Consider the following 19,447-nt stretch of genomic DNA (forward strand, 5'->3'; position numbering starts at 1 on the left):
CTTCCTACTCAGGAGACTGAGGTCTTTTGCGGTTCAGGGGACACTCCTCAGGAACTTTTATGACTCAGTGGTTGCATCTGTCATTTTCCAGGGAGTGGTCACCTGAGCAGGCGGTGTCTCGGCCCAGGACATGAAACGGCTGGACAAACTGGTCAGGAGGGCCGGCTCTGTCCTGGGCTGCTCCCTGGACTCTGTGGACTCGGTGGGGGACAGGAGGATGATGGCCAAGCTATCATCAATGCTGGACAACCCGGCCCACCCCCTCCAGGGCAGTCTGACAGCACTCCACAGCTCCTTCATTGACAGACTGTTACACCCTCGCTGTGCAAAGGAGAGATTCCGCCGCTCCTTCTTGCCTGTTGCTGTCAGACTCTTTAACAAGAACATTGTGTAGTTTCTACAAACTGGCGGACATTTGTGCAATTGTGCAGTCCTGCACCTGAGCTTATATCGTGCAATACCCAACATTCCCCACTACTGTAATACCGTGCAATACTCAGCATTCCCCACTACTGTTAGTCTAGTTTTATTTTTATCCAATGCTGTTCCTTACATTTCACTGCAGCACTGCAACACTGTCACTTACTGAGAGTATTTTTCCACTGTACTATGTACAGGCTAAAATGAGTGTTCCTCATACTTTTTCTGTAGATGTATGTTGGTGTGTATATACATGTGTATATACACATAGTTACTGCGTATATTTACACAGGTTTGATCCTGAATGTTTGCCGTTAATGTTATGGAAATGTTTGCCATTAATTAGTTTAAACATTTTAATCGTTTGACAGCACTAATATATATACACAAAACATATATTTTATATATATATATATATTAATTGTAATCATTTGACAGCCGTAATATATATATATATATATATATATATATATATATATATATATATATATATATATATATATATATATATGTATTTTTTTTTAATATATATTGGCGACCAGTTCGGGGTGTAGTCTGCCTTTCGCCCGTTGTCAGCTGGGATAGGCTCCAGCACCTCCCCGTGACCCTGTACAGGATAAGCGGTTTGGAAAATGACACACACACACATATATATATATATATATATATATATATATATATATATATATATATATATATATATATAAAGTTATATTACATACTTTATTAAAAGTCAACCCAAACATATTTTTTTCTATAATATGTTCTATGCAGGCCTACTAGTTGAAACAAGGCATTCTGATAATTATTGTGTTTATGGAATAAGAGTTAATCCACCTGTTTTTAGCCATCACTGGGGGCGGCCATTTTGTCACGTCCTTCGACTGAAAATGACATCACAGTTGCTCAGGGCTCAGGTAACGATCACAGCTCACCTGTTTTCTTAAACTGAGCCATGATTGGTCGTTATTTGAGCCCTCGGGGCATTTGTGATGTCATTTTCAGTTGACAAAAGTGAACGAATGGCCGACCCCTGAGATGGCTAGATTTTGCTGCTTGACTCATAATCCACAAACACAATCTTAATCAGAATGTCTTGTTTAACTAGGGGGCCTGCATAGAACATATTCTTTAAAAGAAAATGTTTGGGTTGACTTACTCTTCAATTGAAAAAAACAAGCATTACATTCAACTTATACAAAAGGCCCCTAAGCCCTTTGAAACACACACATACCTACACACGCACACACACGCACGCACACACGTCCGCGCATGCACTCACACAATCATTTATATTGATGTTGTTCTGACAGATATATTTATTTCTTCTTGAGGCCGAGTTGCAGCTACAGCACAATTTGGATTTAGAACTACAAGAGCAGTAATTTTTACGGATGGCACTTTTATTGCCATCATTTATTTTGAATTTATTATTTTTCTAAAATGCTGTAATATTGTTTTGCGACTATATATATTTATTTATATTGTGCTTAAGTATTTAGCCCTTTTTTATTTGGTTTGGTACGGCGCATTTCCTGAGCGGAGAAGAAAGGAGAGAGAGAGAGAATTAGAGCGAGGCTGTTCACGTCTGAATAAAGGCGCAACATTTTGAGTGGTTGAAAGTTATAAAGAAAAAGAAAAAAGAAAAAAATATTCGTAAATGACTAAGTTTTCACGCGTCATATGCAGGACCAATTTTTGTAACAATTAACGCGAACCTAGTAAAAGTAGATTAACACCGGGGGGTTAAAATCATAGGCAGAACGGCCTAGGTGATTACTATTTTTTCCGGCTAGACAAAAAGGCAAATAGACGGACAGTGGAAGGGTACTCCGGCTGTAGACGATAAACGGACCGCAATTTTTTAGTAAAATGCCCAGCTCTGCAGTATAGAGTTGTTCAGTGATAACTATAGTGGAAATAGTATTTTGAATGTTTGGAACACTCTTCTGAAGCATAGACAGGGCCGTGTAGAGGGGGAGCAAGAAGTAAACTGTCATCGCCATACCAATGGGCAAGAGAGTTACCAATAACATGGGTTGTTGATGTAAATATTGTAAAGAGTTGGACCAAGTATAGATGTAAATATTGTAAAGAGTTGGACCAAGTATAGACCAAGTAATAGAGGCGTCAGGGTAAACTGTCTACCAAGGTCACAAGACAGCACTATTGTTGACTTTTTTGAGGACAACAAAACATTTTATCTTGTAGGATTTTATAATAAAATGAGATTTCATCAGTTAGACTGCATGTACTAAGTGTGTACTTCCAATCAAATTGGAGGATCTCAGAAAATCAAACACAAATCAGGAAAGGAGATAGAGATGAGCAGAGCATGTACTGTTCAGTGCAAAGGGGCAGTAATATGAACCTCAGTACGTATATCTCACTTAGAGTAATGAATTGTTCATGCCTGACATATATTCTTGCAAAAAAAAAACGTCAGAGCCATTTTTTTTTTCCAATTCCAAGATTTTTACCTCTCTGTGTTTAATGTCCCTCTCTGGTTGCAGCACAGTCAGAGCAACAGTGACACTTTGTTTGCCTTCAGCTGGGCCTTGCAAGCCTACATACAGGCTGGAGGCTAACAAGAGTGCTGGAGCTGAGGGGATCTGCAGCAACTGACCCCTCATTAAACTGCAGACAAGACAAGATCAAAATGCTTCCAAACAAGAGCTACAAAATAACAGTTACGAACAGACTTTTGAGACCTTCAGAGAATTGAGCTGTTTCGAGAGATATTCCTTACCTGCAGGCCCAGCGTTGACAGTTTATGATGAGCTGCAATTGTTTTGGAGGAGCCTCTCCATCACGCAGACGACACCATAATGACAGCAGCACTACTGACAATTGCTCCCACCAGTACTACAACCATTCATAACCAAAACAGTTCACAAATAACCGATTGAAACTCACTACAGAATGAAGAAAGCTAAACACAAACAGAGGAGAAAAAGTAGCATCTACAGGTCGAGAAACTAAGTGATGCAGCAGGATTAGGTGAAAAGAGTAGAGTTCCAATGTGGAAGGACCACGCTACTGAAAGGCCCATCACCTAATTGTTGTTCAGATTATATGAATATACAGACATACTAGGGTTATGTGTCCAACAACAACAATTTGTGTTCAGCAAGTTGGTCTTTTTGACAGAATATATCAATTATCTATTTAAAATGCTGTATGTATGTATGTATGTATGTATGTATGTATGTATATATATATATATATATATATATATATATATATACACAAGTGTCAATACAATATACAATATACAATATACTTGTGTCAATACAAGGAAATAATGCATTGGTTTTAATGCACAGGCTTTATATGGTGGAAAACTCAATTAGTTGAGCCCAGGTTTCAAAGTAAGCATGGTGAAGCGGCATTTAGCTGTTATGATTTACGCTAATGGAATAAATTACAAACATAAAGTCAGCTCCAACTATAAATGCTTTTAAATCCAGGTTAAAAACAATGTTTTTTTCCCATACCTTTGATTAAGGTTTTCATTAAGCATTTTTAAAATCAACTTCACTATACAGTCTTTGAATTCATTTTTTTCCTTTGCTTTTAAATGTCTGTAAATCTCTTGCTTGTACATTCATTTAAATGTTGAAAATGTATGTATGTTTCGTAATTTTAATACTTTTGTTGTCTTTGCTTTGTGAATGTATTCATTCAACATTTCTGTTGTAAACGCTTTAATGATGCACCATTGTAAACTGCATAATGTGGTATTAATACCCTCAAAATGTCAATTTCACTAATTTAACAACTGTTCAGAGATAAGGGTATCAAATTAAAGGAACATATTTTGTTTCACAATACCTCAATCACCTATCACTAAGCAGATCTTGCCTTATAACTGTGGCTATGATAATGTTAGCATTTTAACGTATCAAAACGTATTTTTTTTTGCTTTCACTGAGGTAGCCAGACAAGTAGCATACAATAAATGCAGACAACCATGTTGTATAAAAAGTCAAAATCATTCAGCTCTATGATAAGATAAGATAAGATAAGAAGGCCTTTATTGATCCCACAGTGGGGAAATTTTCAGTGTTACAGCAGCAAAGATATAGGTCACACAGGGACGGCGGCATAATGTACCCATTAATGTATAACATTAACGGCAAACATTCAGGATCAAACCTATGTAAATATACGCAGTAACTATGTGTATATACACATGTATATACACACCAACATACATCTACATAAAAAGTATGAGGAACACTCATTTTAGCCTGTACATAGTACAGAGGAAAAATACTCTAAGTAAGTGACAGTGCTGCAGTGCTGCAGTGAAATGTAAAAAACAGCATTGGATAAAAGTAAAACTAGACTAACAGTCGTGGGGAATGTTGAGTATTGCATGGTATAACAGTAGTGGGGAATTTTGGGTATTGCACGATATAACAGTAGTGGGGAATGTTGTGTATTGCACGATATAAGCTCAGGTGCAGGACTGCACAATTGCACTAATGTCTGCCAGTTTGTAGAGACTACACAATGTTCTTGTTAAAGAGTCTGACAGCAGCAGACAAGAAGGAGCGGCGGAATCTCTCCTTTGCACAGCGAGGGTGTAACAGTCTGTCACTGAAGGAGCTGTGGAGTGCTGTTAGGGTGCCCTGGAGGGGGTGGGCCGGGTTATCCAGCATTGATGACAGCTTGGCCATCATCCTCCTGTCCCCCACTGAGTCCAGAGTCCAGGGAGCAGCCCAGGACAGAGCCGGCCCTCCTGACCAGTTTGTAGTTCCCTGCGGGGCCCCCGTACTACGGAAGGAGCACGTCAGACACACAGTCCTGTGTCCTCACATACTGTGGCCGGTTTGTGAGGTAGTCCTGGATCCATGTGGTGAGGTGTTGGGCCACCCCCGCCCACTCCAGCTTGTCGCCCAACAGGGTGGGCTGGATGGTGTTGAAAGCACTGGAGAAATCAAAGAACATGATCCTCACAGTGCTCCCCGCCTTCTCCAGGTGGGAGAGTGAAGTGTGGAGGAGGCAGATGATGGCATCATCCACACTGATGCCAGGCTGGTATGCAAACTCGCGTGGGTCCATTGAGGAGCTCACCAGGGGGCGCAGGTGGATAAGGACCAGTCTCTCCAGGGCCTTCATCAGGTGGGACGTCAGCGCCACTGGTCTGAAGCTGTTCAGCTCCTTCGGGGGGGGGGGGGTCTTTGGCACCGGGACCAGGCAGGATGTTTTCCACAGCTGGGGGACTCTGCCCAGCTTCAGACTCAGGTTGAACATGTGCTGGACAATTCCACACAGCTGGTCTGCGCAGGATTTGAGGAGCTGGGGGCTGATGCCATCTGGACCCGCTGCCTTCCTCGCCTTCATTTCTTCAGCTGGTTCTTCACCTGAGATGTTGTGAAGGCCAAGGCTGGGCAGGAGGGAGTGGTGGCTGTCTGGTGTAGCTGGGAGCTGGAGACTGTGGAGGTAAGAGGGGAGGGGGTGACACACCCAGCAAGAGGAGTAGGTGGAGGCTGCAGCAGGAGTGACTGAGTGGGGGCAGGCATCTGATCGAACCTATTGAAAAAGAGGTTCAGCTCATTTGCCCACTGCAGGTCCCCCCCAGTCCGGGTCTTGGGTTGTCCGTGGCCTGAGATGGTCTTCAGGCCCCTCCAGAATCCCCTGGCATTATTCTGCAGCAGCTGCTCCTCCATCCTCTTCCTGTAGGACCTTTTCCGCTCCTCTGTGTTGCCTGACGCAAAAGCCCTCCTCTTCTCCTTCAGGAGAGCTTTTATGTCTGGTGTGATCCAGGGTCTGTTGTTGGAGAAACACCTTACTGTCCTGGTGGGTATGGTGTTCTCCATGCAGAAATGTATATAGTCTGTAACAGTGTCCGTTCGACGACTAATGTCTTCCCCGTGAGCATCGCTGAATACTTCCCACACAGTTGTGCTGAAGCAGTCCTTTTAAGGCCTCCTCGGCCTCTCCAGACCATCTCTGAACTGTGCGGGTCACAGCTGGCTGCCTGCGGACCAGAGGTTTATACACAGACTGGAGAGCCACCAGGTTGTGAACAGCTTTGCCCAGCGGGGGGAGGGGCAGTGATGTGTATGCCTCCTTGGTGTTGGCATAGAAAAGGTCCAGTGTTTTATTGTCTCTGGTGTGGCAGGTGACATACTGTGTGAATGAAGGCAGAGAGGAGGAAGGGGAGGCATGATTGAAGTCACCAGAGATGAGTATCAGGGCATTTGGGTGCTGTATTTGTAGCCTGCTCACGGCTGCCTGCAGTCAAGACATCACAGGCTGTGTCGTCGCTGGCAGCGGGGGGGGACTTAGACGGTCACCGCGATCACATGACAAAACTCTCGCGGAATTTAGAATGGCCTCATGCCAACAGCTAGCAGCTCAATATCCCTGCTGCAAAGCTGCTCCTTAATCGTGATGTGCCCAGGATTACACCATCTATCGTTCACAAACACAGCCAGCCCTCCTCCTTTCCTCTTACCACTCTCCAGCGTCCTGTCCGCGCGTATGATTTGGAAGCCGTCCAATTCTACGACCGCGTTCGGCATTTGCGCTGTTAGCCACGACTCCGTGAATAGCATCAGGCTAGCCTCCCGGAAGTCCCTCTCATGCCGGGTAAGCACCGCTAGCTCGTCCATCTTGTTGGGGAGAGATCTAACATTCCCCATGATAAAAGACGGGAGGACGGGATGGTATCGTCTCCTCCTTTCCCGGCCTTTAACCTCCGTACGAGATCCCCGTCTCTTCCTCCTCATCTCACGGGGGATATCGGGTCTCGCCCCGGGAGCCGGCGCGGGGTTAGCACGGAGTGCTAGCAGCTGATGCCAGCTGTAAACAATGGGGGCGCAGCTCAGAGCCAAGTCGTCGGACACGACTGCGCAAATAATAGCCACCAGCAGTAGCAAGAATACCGCAGTTTGGGTGTCCATTGCTACGCAAGTTTACGACTATCAACTATGTGAAAAAGGTATGAGGTAGAGAATTAGTAAGGTACAAAAACACACGAAAAGGCTCACCGGTGAGCCGGAGCTGCTGTAGCTGGCTGCCACTCGCGCGGCGGCAGAAGGTTGTGAAACAGGTTACAACTTATACAGTACCGCATTTTCCGGTCTATAAGTGGCTTCGGAGTACAATTCACACCAGCTATAAAATGCATAATAACGTGGGAAAAAACATACATAAGTCGCACTGGAGTATAAGTATTTGGGGAGGAAATTGTGCGCTTAGTACCCATCATTTCAACCGAGCTACGATGCTACATGTAGCAAACAAGAGAATTACAGTAAGATAACTTTAAACTCACCAAAACGGTTGTAGATTGATTAAATAAGTCTTTTATTTATCCCCGACCATGTAGAACGTTTGCAAGTCTCCAAAAGTATTTGTGTTCGGTCATAATTATGTCTTCGTCTCTGTGCTGAGTGTGCTCCTCCTTACGTATGTGGCTGCATGATGGACCCGCCAGAGGCAGGCAACTGCCTATTTGTGGTTCATTCTTGTTCAACCATCACCTGTAAGTAACTTAGACAATTGTGTGTAATGAGCATGCGACATTTATATAGGAGTTGAATTGTGGCTGATTGTACTGTGTTGTTGACTGAACATACTAATCGCTATTGCTGATGCTAATCAATAGCATGTCTGCCTGTGTGTGGTTTATTCTTTTATTCAACCATCGTCTGAAACTAACTTAGACAATTGTGTGTAATGACGTGCTGAATTGTGGATGATTGTAGGTTGTTGACTGAACATACTAATTGCTATCGCTAATGCTAATCGTGATCGCTAATCGTTAGCATAGGCTCATCTTGCGCATGTCTATGAAAATACATGTGTATGTAATGCATAGCTTGATAGTATTTTCTGTTTCTTGTGTAGTTTCACAATATAAACAGGCAACTTTGCTGCACACCTAGAGTCTGTGGAGTTTGTTTGTGAATGTTTAGCTGTTTGGGTAAGCTGGTTTCCTCAACTAGCAAGGCCTGTTAGTTTAACAAAACTGTCGTTTGGTCGTTTGAATTCATGCATTTTAATAGCTTTTAGGATGTATCTTATGTTTCTTTATGTTGGTTACAATAACATGTGAAATGATATAGAAGTAATTGTCATGGCTTGTTAGTGCTGACTTGTATTTATGATGTTTTGTCTCCATCTGCAGGCGCTTTAGCGCTACAGCGGATGCAGAGTTTATGTATTTCACATGCTCTCCTATGGGCCACTCCCTGTCAGACATGTGGCTGCTCTCCTGCACATCATACATCAAACATCATTAATACAAGTCAGCACTGACAGTAATGTGTTAATTTCACACATAAGTCGTCCAGAGTATAAGTCGCACCCCCGGCCAAACTATGAAAAAAACTGCGACTTATAGTCTTGAAAATACAGTACATGACCTTCACAGTACAAACCCTTGTAGTACATCTTGATGCTTTTTTTCTCCAACATCAAAAACAGGGGGCAATTTTAAAACTGAAAATATATTTTATCAGATGAACCTAAGTCGCACGAGTGGTTGTTTGTCAAACTTGGTAGTAACGGAAGCCTGTTCATAATCATAGTGGACCGGCCTATAGGCGATTGCTATTTTTTTCCGGGCGAACAAAAAGGCGGCTAGACGGACGGCTAGGCTGTTGGCGGAAAGCGATAAACGGATGGATAATCGGATCTCATATGATATTGAAGGATCTAAATCTATATGAATGGCTTTTATATTAGCCAACAGGTTAACCAAAAACCAAAATGGGAATTACACATCGCAGCGTGCCCTGATCTGAGCACGGAACCAGCTGGTGAAGACCAGCCCCATAGGCAGGGCCAGCCAGGGAGGAGACCAGTCCACATTACATCCCCCTGTGCAAAGGAGAGATTCCGCCGCTCCTTCTTGCCTGCTGCTGTCAGACTCTTTAACAAGAATATTGTGTAGTCTCTACAAACTGGCGGACATTAGTGCAATTGTGCAGTCCTGCACCTGAGCTCATATCGTTCAATACCCAACATTCCCCACTACTGTAATACCGTGCAATACTCAACATTCCCCACTACTGTTAGTCTAGTTTTATTTTTATTCAATGCTGTTCCTTACATTTCACTACAGCACTGCAGCACTGTCACTTACTTATAATATTTTTCCTCTATGTACAGGCTAAAATGAGTGTTCCTCATACTTTTTATGTAGATGTATGTTGGTGTGTATATACATGTGTTATGCACACATGGTTACTGCGTATATTTACATACGTTTGATCCTGAATGTTTGCCGTTAATGTTATACATTAATGGCTACATTATGCCGCCGTCCCTGTGTGACCTATATCTTTGCTGCTGTAACACTGAACATTTCCCCACTGTGGGATCAATAAAGGCCTTCTTATTCTTAGATTTTGAAGACAGTATAAATGTGAAGGCTTCATGTTAGACCGAGCCCCTTTTCTGCCCACGCCCGTCTTGGGTGAGAGCATGCATGTGCGAGGATCGACTTGTGTGAGTCTTTATTTACATTGGATAACTTCTTGAAAGATAAAACGAACACGCATTGAGTAAGTAATTGTTTAGTAAATTGCTAATTGGCCTTATGGACTCCAGACCAACAAAACATTTCAACAATATCTCTGTGCATTCAAAATCCCAACATTAAAAAGCACCTGTGTTCGTCGTCCATAACATACAATAATCCCACCGCCACCATAGGCCACTCCATCCACAATGTTGACAACAGCAAACTGCTCATCCACACGACGTTGTCTACCATCTGCCCTTAACAGTGAAAAGCGGGAATACTTCTCCAACGCGCTAGGCTCCATCAAATGTGAGCATTCGCCCACTCAAGTCAGTTAGGACAATGAACTGCATTCAGGTTGAGACTCCAATGAGGACGAGATTGCAGGTGAGTTTCCCTGTGATGCTTTTTGATAGTTTGTTGCAGATTATTTTTTTTTGGGGGGGGGGGGGGGGGTGGGGGGGTTATGCAAACCAATTGCTGCAGCAGGTGTCTGGGTGGTTGGTCTCAGACAATCTTGGAGGTGAACATGCTGGATTTGGAGGTCATGGGCTGGTGTAGTAACACCTGGTCTGCGGTTGTACTGCCAAATTGAATGTGAAACTCATTTGGAGAGGGCTTTTGGTCAGGGGTGCACATGAGCACTGGAAATTGAATATTGTGTTCCAGTTCAAGTCTGTCATCACGCTTTTGCTGACTAAGTATAAAGTTAGGCCAGCCTCAATTGTAATCAAATCCGCTGCCACAACGACTGCCTACGAAAAAAATAAAAAGCTCGTAAGGATTTGCTATCCATGTGCAGTATTACTTGTTTAGCTTTTATTTTGAAGTTGGCCCTCACAGTACATTGCATAAAAGCCTATCAACAATTGTTGCGGCGGCTGTCTTGACTAGGCTAATGCTTCATCTCCTGTGAAACTGCTCCTAAACGCGTGCAGTAGAGCTGTAGGAGAGACGTCTCTGTGTTGCTGTGCCAGTAGCTGATCACAGGGTCCCATACTGCAAGTCAGAGGTGGGCAATTTGTTTTTCAAACAGACCATGTAACTCAATTGTGTTAAATTTAGTGCCTTTTTATAGAACTGTAAATTGTGTTATTCAAATAAGATGCCATTGTATCCAGCCTGGTATCATTATGTTGCTGCGGCTCATTTTACTGTTTTGGCTGATTGGTGCTTCATTCATAAACGCTCTGCTGGTGTATGATCGCCAAACCTTATTGGACTTGCAGTGCGGGTTTGGAAGTTCGGGTGCGTTTGAGCACAACTGGAAAAAGACGCTGCCCGCTGACATTGCGGTGGACCTCTTCCATCTCCCAGTGCTACCACTGCAGCGCAAGAGGCGCCGAGGCTAATGTGGTGGCAAGCTAGCGAGGCTAAAAAGGGAGGAGGTGCACGCTTCGTCTTCTGCTCGCTCCCGGATGCACGGATGTACTCTGCTGTGGCTCGCTCAGGACCCCGCTGCTGATTGCCTGATACCCGTCGTCGGTTGCGAAGAGGAGTTCCGGCTGTGCCGCCGCTTACCACGTGCCATCGGACGCGGTGTGAATTGCCAACTTCTCAAGGAGCTTCCCAGGGCCCGCCAATAGGGGGTGACGCGCACCTGCTGCTCCCACATAGATAGCGTTGTTGAATGCCCGGTCGTTGACGAACAAATCGTTTATCCTGAGGGAGCTATTTATTTCCAAGCTGCCTTTTATGTCTAAAATTCTGGAAAAAGTGGTGCACTCACAGCTAAGATCTTTCTTGGACGAACACAATGTTATGGAAGTTTTCCAGTCAGGCTTCAAGAAGATGCATAGCACAGAGTCAGCCCTGCTATGTGTTTTTAATGACATCCTCCTGGCAAATGACACTGGAGACCACGTATGTCTCGTTTTGTTGGATTTGACCGCAGCTTTCGATACAGTAGACCACAGTATTCTTTTGACTCGTTTGCAACACCAAGTGGGCATTAGTGGACGCGCTCTAGAGTGGTTTAGATCCTATCTAGCTGGCAGGACTTTTTCTGTTAGCCTAGGTTCCTCTGAGTCGCGCTCTGCCCCTCTATTATATGATGTTCCACAGGGTTCTATTTTGGGGCCATTGCTGTTCTCATTGTATTTGCTGCCCTTGGGTTCCATCCTTAGAAGCATTTCCTTCCACCGCTATGCAGATGACTGTCAAATCTATATCCCGCTGAGCAAAAAAGACGCACTCTTGATAAGACCTCTTTTGTCCTGCGGTCCTAGCGGACATCAATGACCGAATGTCGCTGAATTTCCTAAATTTCAATGAAAAGAAAAACTGAAGGTATGGTGTTCGGTCCCAGTGGCTCGTCTGCATCCCACCTTGTTGACCTGGGCCCCCTGGCTTCATATCTAAAGCCAACAGTCTTAAACTTGGGTTTTAAAATGGACAGTGATCTTAAATTGGACCAGCAAATCAGCGCTGTTGTAAAGTTGAGCTTCTTTCACCTTAGACAGCTGGCTAAGGTAAAGCCCCTCCTTTCCCATCAGCACTTAGAAACAGTCATCCATGCCTTTGTTACATCTCGGCTAGATTACTGTAATGCACTTTATTTTGGAGTCAGCCAGTTCGCCCTCAAACGTCTCCAGTTGGTCCAAAATGCTGCTGCCCGCCTACTAACTGGAGCTCGGAAGATATAGCATACAACATCAATTCTGGCCTCCCTTCACTGGCTCCCAGTGCATTTTAGGGTTCAATTTAAGATTCCCCTAGTTGTCTATAAATCATTAAATGGCCTCGTCCCGGTGTACCTCTCTGAGCTTCTCCACTCCTACCCACCTTCCCACAGCCTCAGGTCGGCGGACCAGGCGCTGCTCGAGGTGTCGAGGACCAAGCGGAGCCTCAGAGGGGATCGAGCCGTTTCGACTGCTGGTCCTTCCCTTTGGAATGACCTCCCATTGGATTTTAGACAAGCCCTCTCTCTGTCCATTTTTAAAACCCGGTTGAAGAAAACATTTCTATTCTCTGGCTTTTGATCAGACCTGACATTTTCGGCTCTTCTGTAGGTGTCAATTGTGTTTTATGTTTATTTATTGGCTTTATTTGTTTATATTTTTTATTTACATCATACATTATTTTTATCTATATTTATTAATACTTGTGTATTACGGCCTTTTATTGTCTTTATTTATTGTCTACTGTTTGTAAAGTGCTTTGCTACAGCTCTAGCTGTTATGAAATGCTCTATAAAAATAACATTTTATTGTATTGTATTGTATTTGTATGTGCACCTCTGCTTATGGTAGAAAAATGAACATTCAATTCACGTGCAACAGCTCTGGTGGACATTACTACAGTAAAGTAAGCATGCCAATTGCATGCTCACTAAAAACCTGCGACATCTGTGGCATTGCGCTGTGATAAAAGTGCACATTTCAGAGTGGCATTTTATTTTTGCCTGCCTAAGGCACACCTGTGCAATATTCATGCTGTCTAATCAGCATCTTGATAAGCCACATCTATGAGGTGGAGGGATTGTCTCGACAAATGAGAAATGCTCACTAACACACATTTACACTGATTTGCGAACATTTAAGGGAAATGGCCTTTTGCATATGCAGAAAAAAATTCTAGATCTTTGAGTCCACTCATGAAAAATGGGAGCAAAAACAAGTGTTGCGTTTAGATTTTTGTTCAGTGAATGCATGCATAAATACAGTAGATATGAATATATGACATTTTACAGTGATCTGAGAGAGGATTTTTCAAGGTCAAGTCTAAAGGAAGCAACATCAGAAGAAAAGAAGTTCAGTGTTTTTAAAGTACACCTACCACTGTTGAGACCAGCAGCAGAGGGCACTGATGAGTGATCTGAGACCAGGCCTTGTTGAATTCTTCAGCCCCAAGACTGCAGCGTGCACTAACACATAAAGTGCTCTGAAGAGGAAACACTATATCTTCAAGAGCTCATAAGATGCTAAGTAGGGTTGGGCATCGATAACCAGGAGCCAACTGAAACCAGGACATTTATTCCAGTTCTCCCGGAATCGTTCAGATTTTAGAATGTCGGTTTCGATTCCTAGGTAGCCACGCGGAAGAAGCGCGAGCGAAGTAGGACGGACAGAAAATGTGTGCGCACCATTTCAAACAGTTCGTAGCTCCATCCTGACTGACTGAGGGTTGAGAGTTTGTCATTTTTGATGTTCAATAAATTGGTAAAAAGTAATTGTGACGTCATAAGACGGCGCATCATTAAAACCACCAAGGAAATAGATTAACCAAAAAGAATAAAGTCTTTTGAAAAATAATATAGAACATATAAAAAATAAATATACTGGTTAAAATAGCTCTTTGAGTAACTCATGGTAAAGTTCCCAAACAGTAAAAAGTCCATGAAATTAAAAAACAGAAGTTTCTTTCAACTTCTAACTCCTCCTTTTTTTGTTTTGTTAAGAATCAGAATCAAGAATCGTTAGGAACCGGAATCGGAACCAGAATCGTCCAAATTCAAACGATGCCCAACCCCTTATGCTAAGATAAGATTTTATGAGTATTTGGTTCTTACCCTTAGAAAGTGCGATGTCAGATGAAAGGACAACAAGCCGCTAGGTGAACATACACTCCTCTGAAATATCAAAAGTGAAGTAAAAAAAAATATGAATCACATCCATCATTCATGTGCATACGTTGTGAAGTATTCAGTGTCATGTTATTGAGCAACAGTAAATGATAAAAGGTAAAATGTAATGAACATTTATTTAACAATATTTGTCCTTTGAAGTGGTTAAGATCTGCGCAGCATCAAAGTGACAGATGTTTCTAACTTTTGAGCCTCCCTTGTAGAGTAGCAGAGGGTAGAAAAGTGAGGAATCCATTCACATTTTTGTAAATATTTTTCATGGGTCAACCATGAGGAAATTACACTATGCTACAATGTAAAGGAAATAATTGACAACAAAACTGAGTACATCCCTAAGTGAAAACATCCAAATGGGGCTCAATTAACCATTATTCTCTGCGGTGTCATGTGACCCATTGGTGTTATATGGTATATATATATATATATATATATATATATATATATATATATATATATATATATATATATAAAGACGTACAACTAATTATTTCAGATTTCTCCAATGAGCCATCAAGAAACTTTTTAAAGTAGAACTACATAAAAGTCCGTCTTTGCCTCCAAGTTTGGCTGCACAGTGTGCAGAGGTCAGCTGCTACAGGAAGTAAATAAAACTACTCCCGCGTCGGCGCGAGCGACAACTGCCGCATTGATTCACATGACCGACGCATTATGCTGTTGGCTAGGTCTGCAACACATGCTATACACACATCAGGAATTGTTGATCGTTCCATTATGTTACATGTTGCGATGACGTACAGTTTCCCACACGGAGGAGCACCACGCAGCTCTTTATAGCTGTTTCTTGACGTATATTGAGGGCACAATAAATTTACACGGTTATACAATGTGTACACTGGCTACTTTACATTGTAGCAAAGTGTCACTTCTTTAGTGTGGTCCCTTGAAAAAATTTACTTAATGTGAGGGTTACATTCACTTTTGTGCAATATTGTTGCTAAATGAGGTAAACAGATTATATATGAATATGAAGCAGTGCGGGTGTTTTTTGTAACCCGCTCCTAAGGCCACCCATAAAAGCACAGTACTACACGTGCACCTGCAGTTCAAATTAAACTGCAATTAATCAATCTTTTCCAATTACTCTACAGAAAAAGCAATGAGTAAAAACAAATGTCATAACTTCATCAACAATGAAAAATTTAGAGAATTGATCTATGTTGCATTCTTAAAGACCAACAAAACATACATTTTAAAGTGATCACCTCCAAAATGCAATGTGTGTTCTTTGGAGGATGGATGACTATGAACCTCATGCTTCCTTGAGTTACCCCAATGTGTTATCATTAGTTATTTGTATGTTATCAGAAATTACACTGAAGCAGACCTGATGATGGTTGACATGTTGTATCAGCTTTTCACAGTCAAGATACATCCCGTCTCCTTCAGCCTTTACTTGAATAAATGCCACTGATGGGAGAGCCAGCATTATTCTGTGAAACACAGATAAACATCAAACTTTCAATGCTGACAAACTTGATGACTGAGCTCAAGTGAATGAAGGGTTTTGGCGGTACCTGTTCCACATGTTCAGTGTGTGTTCACAGCTGAGATGTGCTGAAGCTGAGCTCAATGAGCTGGAAAACCTCTGAGACAGCAACTCAAACACGAAGTCACATATATCCGTTCTGCTTAGAGGACTGCCTGGAAGGTTAGTCAACTCGATCTCATAGATTACTTCCTGCATTTGTGCATACATAAACACAAAAACAATTAACTTTTTGTCTGTGGTGGCATTAGTATTAGGGTTGAATGACAACCAAACCTGTAATATACAGATAATGTCTGGAAGAGAGGTTCCTTTTTGTGACACCCTGTGATCTTCGTGACACATTTCGCTGGAAACACAAAGCCGTATTCGTTAGGGATGGGTCGAAACTCGGTTCGCTATGCTCTACAAAGGATAATACTCTCTCATGGACCAATAGGGTTGGGCACCGAAAATCCGGGATCGAATGGAACCGGTTCCATCATTCCGGTCCTCCGGGAACCGTTCAGATTTTAGGATGTCGGTGCTAAGTTTCGATTCCTAGTTAGCCGCGCGGAAGAGCTACTAACGAAGTACGACTGATTACAGCGACACTTGGGTAATCTTAACATTGGCACTTATATACAGTAATAGGTTTGCATGTAAAAATGAGTTAGCCCTCATCGAACAAGCGTCAATGTTCAGCGAACAAAAAGTTCCAGCAAGGCTGACTTCACAACTGAGCGAGGCCGCATTGGAACGTACCTTTTCGGCTGTTTATGTTCCAAATTGGACGGCGTGTTGTCGGTCGAGAAAATGGGGCTATTCCTCATCCAAATAAATGTGCACGTCCACTCATTCATACTTCAGTCTCTGTAAATATCCTGACTGGTGTTAAATGCTTTGCTCGTCCTAACCGTGATCAGCAAAGAAGCAGTGTGCGCTGGTCCCCGCCTATGTAGCTCTGCTCACTTCCACATTTCCTCATACTTACATAAATCAGCCACGGAGTAGTTAATCCTCTTGATATATAGGAGTGGGCATTAGTAGAGACGTCCACATAAATTTTGGTGCCAATTGATCGCTGTTTTTTAACGTTATAAGCAATGAAACTACAATGATTTCCAATGGAGAGTTTGTAATCGGTCCCTCTAGTGTCTCAGACCGAACAAGGATAGAACGGTAGGGGGCGTGGCCATTCTCCTCATTAATGAGGGGCGTTATTCATGGCGTCTCTTATTTCCTAATTTCTCCCAAATGTATTGATAAAATAGAAAATGACAACTCTTTTCATTTTCCTGATCAAAAAATATATAAAACGAACTTGTAAGTGAAAACATAGCAATCCGGGCCCAACCATCTCTTTAATATGTGTCTCAAAGCCAGCCTCACGTATCGCCACATCCATGTTGCCAAGTCAATAAAATAAATCAATAACGTAGAAAATTACAACTCTTTTCATTTTCTTGATCAAAAAATATATAAAATGACGTTGTTAGTGAAAACATGGCCATCCCGGCCGGCCCCACCGTCCCTTAAAAAAAAAAAAATGTGTGCGCGCACGGAGCAATAGTAGTAGTAGCAGTAGTAGCAATAGCATGTTAGCTCGCTCTGGGCGGTCCCTTCCCACAGATCTCCACAGCTGTGGTGGCCACTGGGACACCGCGGTGGCAAAGTTGCCCTTTGTGATATTACCTGGGCCGGCCCGGCCGGCTCATTCAGCCGACGCCTAGCCATAGAACTGACGTGATGCGGCTCATCATGACCCAAAGTAAGAATCAGCTAAGTACCAGTACGTCTAATTGCAACATTGAGCCAACAAGTTCAACACACAAATGCACATATCTAGCTAATATTTAGCTTATATCATACGCAGCTACAGCATATACATAAATACTGTGCATACAGATACATCATTAGGTACTATATGATTACATAAATTGCATGAATTCGATATTTCCTTGCTTGCCCTTAAAATGCAGCATTGTGCTTATATTTGTTTTCTTTCTAAAGCAAGACAAGGTTAGCCAATCAATTGGTGTTCAGTAGCATGCTTTCAGTAACAGCTGCATTATTGTATTGTCTTGAACTTCTCAAAAATAATACTAAATAATTGTGAAAAATAATACTAAACAACACAAAAACATTTATTAAAATAAATATACTGGTTAAAAACAGCCCTTTGATCCATGGTAAAGTTCACAAAAAGAATGAAACAGAAAGTTCATGTGATTTGTCCAAAAATAACTCAATTTTTTTTGTGTTAGGAACCGAAATCGAATCAAAGAACCGGAATTGGAATCGTCCAAATTCAAACGATGCCTAACCCTATGGAGCAAGGTTTTTCACTTTTGCATTTCACTTTGCAATGTGTGTGTGTGTGTGTGTGAGCCTGTTGGGCGTTCACCCTGTATCTGCATTCAAAGTGCAGCTCACAGACTTGCTAAAACGTAAAACTACCAGCACGAGCAGATGATTTGATTAACATTTAAAATCGAGAAGTAGAAAAAATGATTTGGGTTTCACTGTTGAATATGAGCGGCGGCACGGTGGTCGACTGGTTAGCACGTCCGCCTCACAGTTCAGAGGTCGTGGGTTAGATCCCGGCTCCGGCCTCCCTGTGTGGAGTTTGCATGTTCTCCCCGTGCCTGCGTGGGTTTTCCCCGGGTACTCCAGTTTCCTCCCACATTCCAAAAACATGCACGGTAGGTCGATTGGACACTCTAAATTGCCCCTAGGTGTGATTGTGAGTGCAGATGTTTGTCTCTGTGTGCCCTGCGATTGGCTGGCAACCAATTCAGGGTGTCCCCCGCCTACTGCCCGAAGACAGCTGGGATAGGCTCCAGCACGCACCGCGACCCTTGTGAGGATAAGCGGTATCGATAATGGATGGATGGATGTTGAATATGACGAGTGAGTGAAAAGTGTTGATATTGTAAATATGTATTTTACAGAGCTGTGCATTTTTTTCTTTTTTTTGCCAGAACGTCCTCCATCCGCGATCTGGATACCCTTCCATCTTCATACCTCCGTCCTTATTCATGAAAATTATCGTCCTCCAACCCTGTCCATCCTTGTCCTTCTAAAGCGGTTCCATCCTTACGAAAAAAAAAAAGCGCCCATGCATGACGCCGCGGGGCGATGCTAACGGCAGAGGTTAATTGAAAGCACACAGGTTTGACGAACCGCTAGCCACCACACGTATTGATTCCATTCTCTCTGTTCCTTCTTATTTTTCTTCATTGTCTCCTTTTTCTTCTACACCTTCTTCCTTTTCTTCTCCTCTTCATGCAGACCAAATGTGTTTTTTTTGTTTGTTTTTTTTAGCTTTTTGCAGACTGAATGTGTGCAGTGCACAGCTCTCCCACCGAGGCGTACCCAATGCAAGTAAGTACGCGCAGTTGGGTAACTAGTGCCGCATTTGAATCATTCTGAGGCAATTTTTGTCGTATATATATATACATATATA

At 42.7% G+C, this 19,447-nt stretch overlaps 1 protein-coding gene across 5 annotated transcripts in view; it reads right to left on the minus strand.

Annotated features, from left to right (window-relative positions):
• fanca (FA complementation group A) overlaps positions 1-19,447 on the minus strand; it is a 165,616-nt gene that overhangs the window by 28,274 nt on the left and 117,895 nt on the right. For all 5 annotated transcript variants that reach the window (XM_086027080.1, XM_086027081.1, XM_086027083.1 and 2 more), the window contains 7 exons: positions 16,276-16,348; positions 16,028-16,191; positions 15,838-15,943; positions 14,418-14,477; positions 13,685-13,789; positions 3,170-3,285; positions 2,901-3,057 (listed from right to left, as the gene is read on the minus strand). In XM_086027080.1, the coding sequence (XP_085883206.1) occupies positions 2,901-3,057; positions 3,170-3,285; positions 13,685-13,789; positions 14,418-14,477; positions 15,838-15,943; positions 16,028-16,191; positions 16,276-16,348 (781 nt within the window). The remainder of the gene's footprint in view (positions 1-2,900; positions 3,058-3,169; positions 3,286-13,684; positions 13,790-14,417; positions 14,478-15,837; positions 15,944-16,027; positions 16,192-16,275; positions 16,349-19,447) is intronic.

This window comes from Filicampus tigris, chromosome 4 (genome assembly GCF_054856515.1).
Source record: "Filicampus tigris isolate MCC_2025a chromosome 4, RoL_Ftig_1.0, whole genome shotgun sequence".
Taxonomy (NCBI): Eukaryota; Metazoa; Chordata; class Actinopteri; order Syngnathiformes; family Syngnathidae; genus Filicampus; species Filicampus tigris.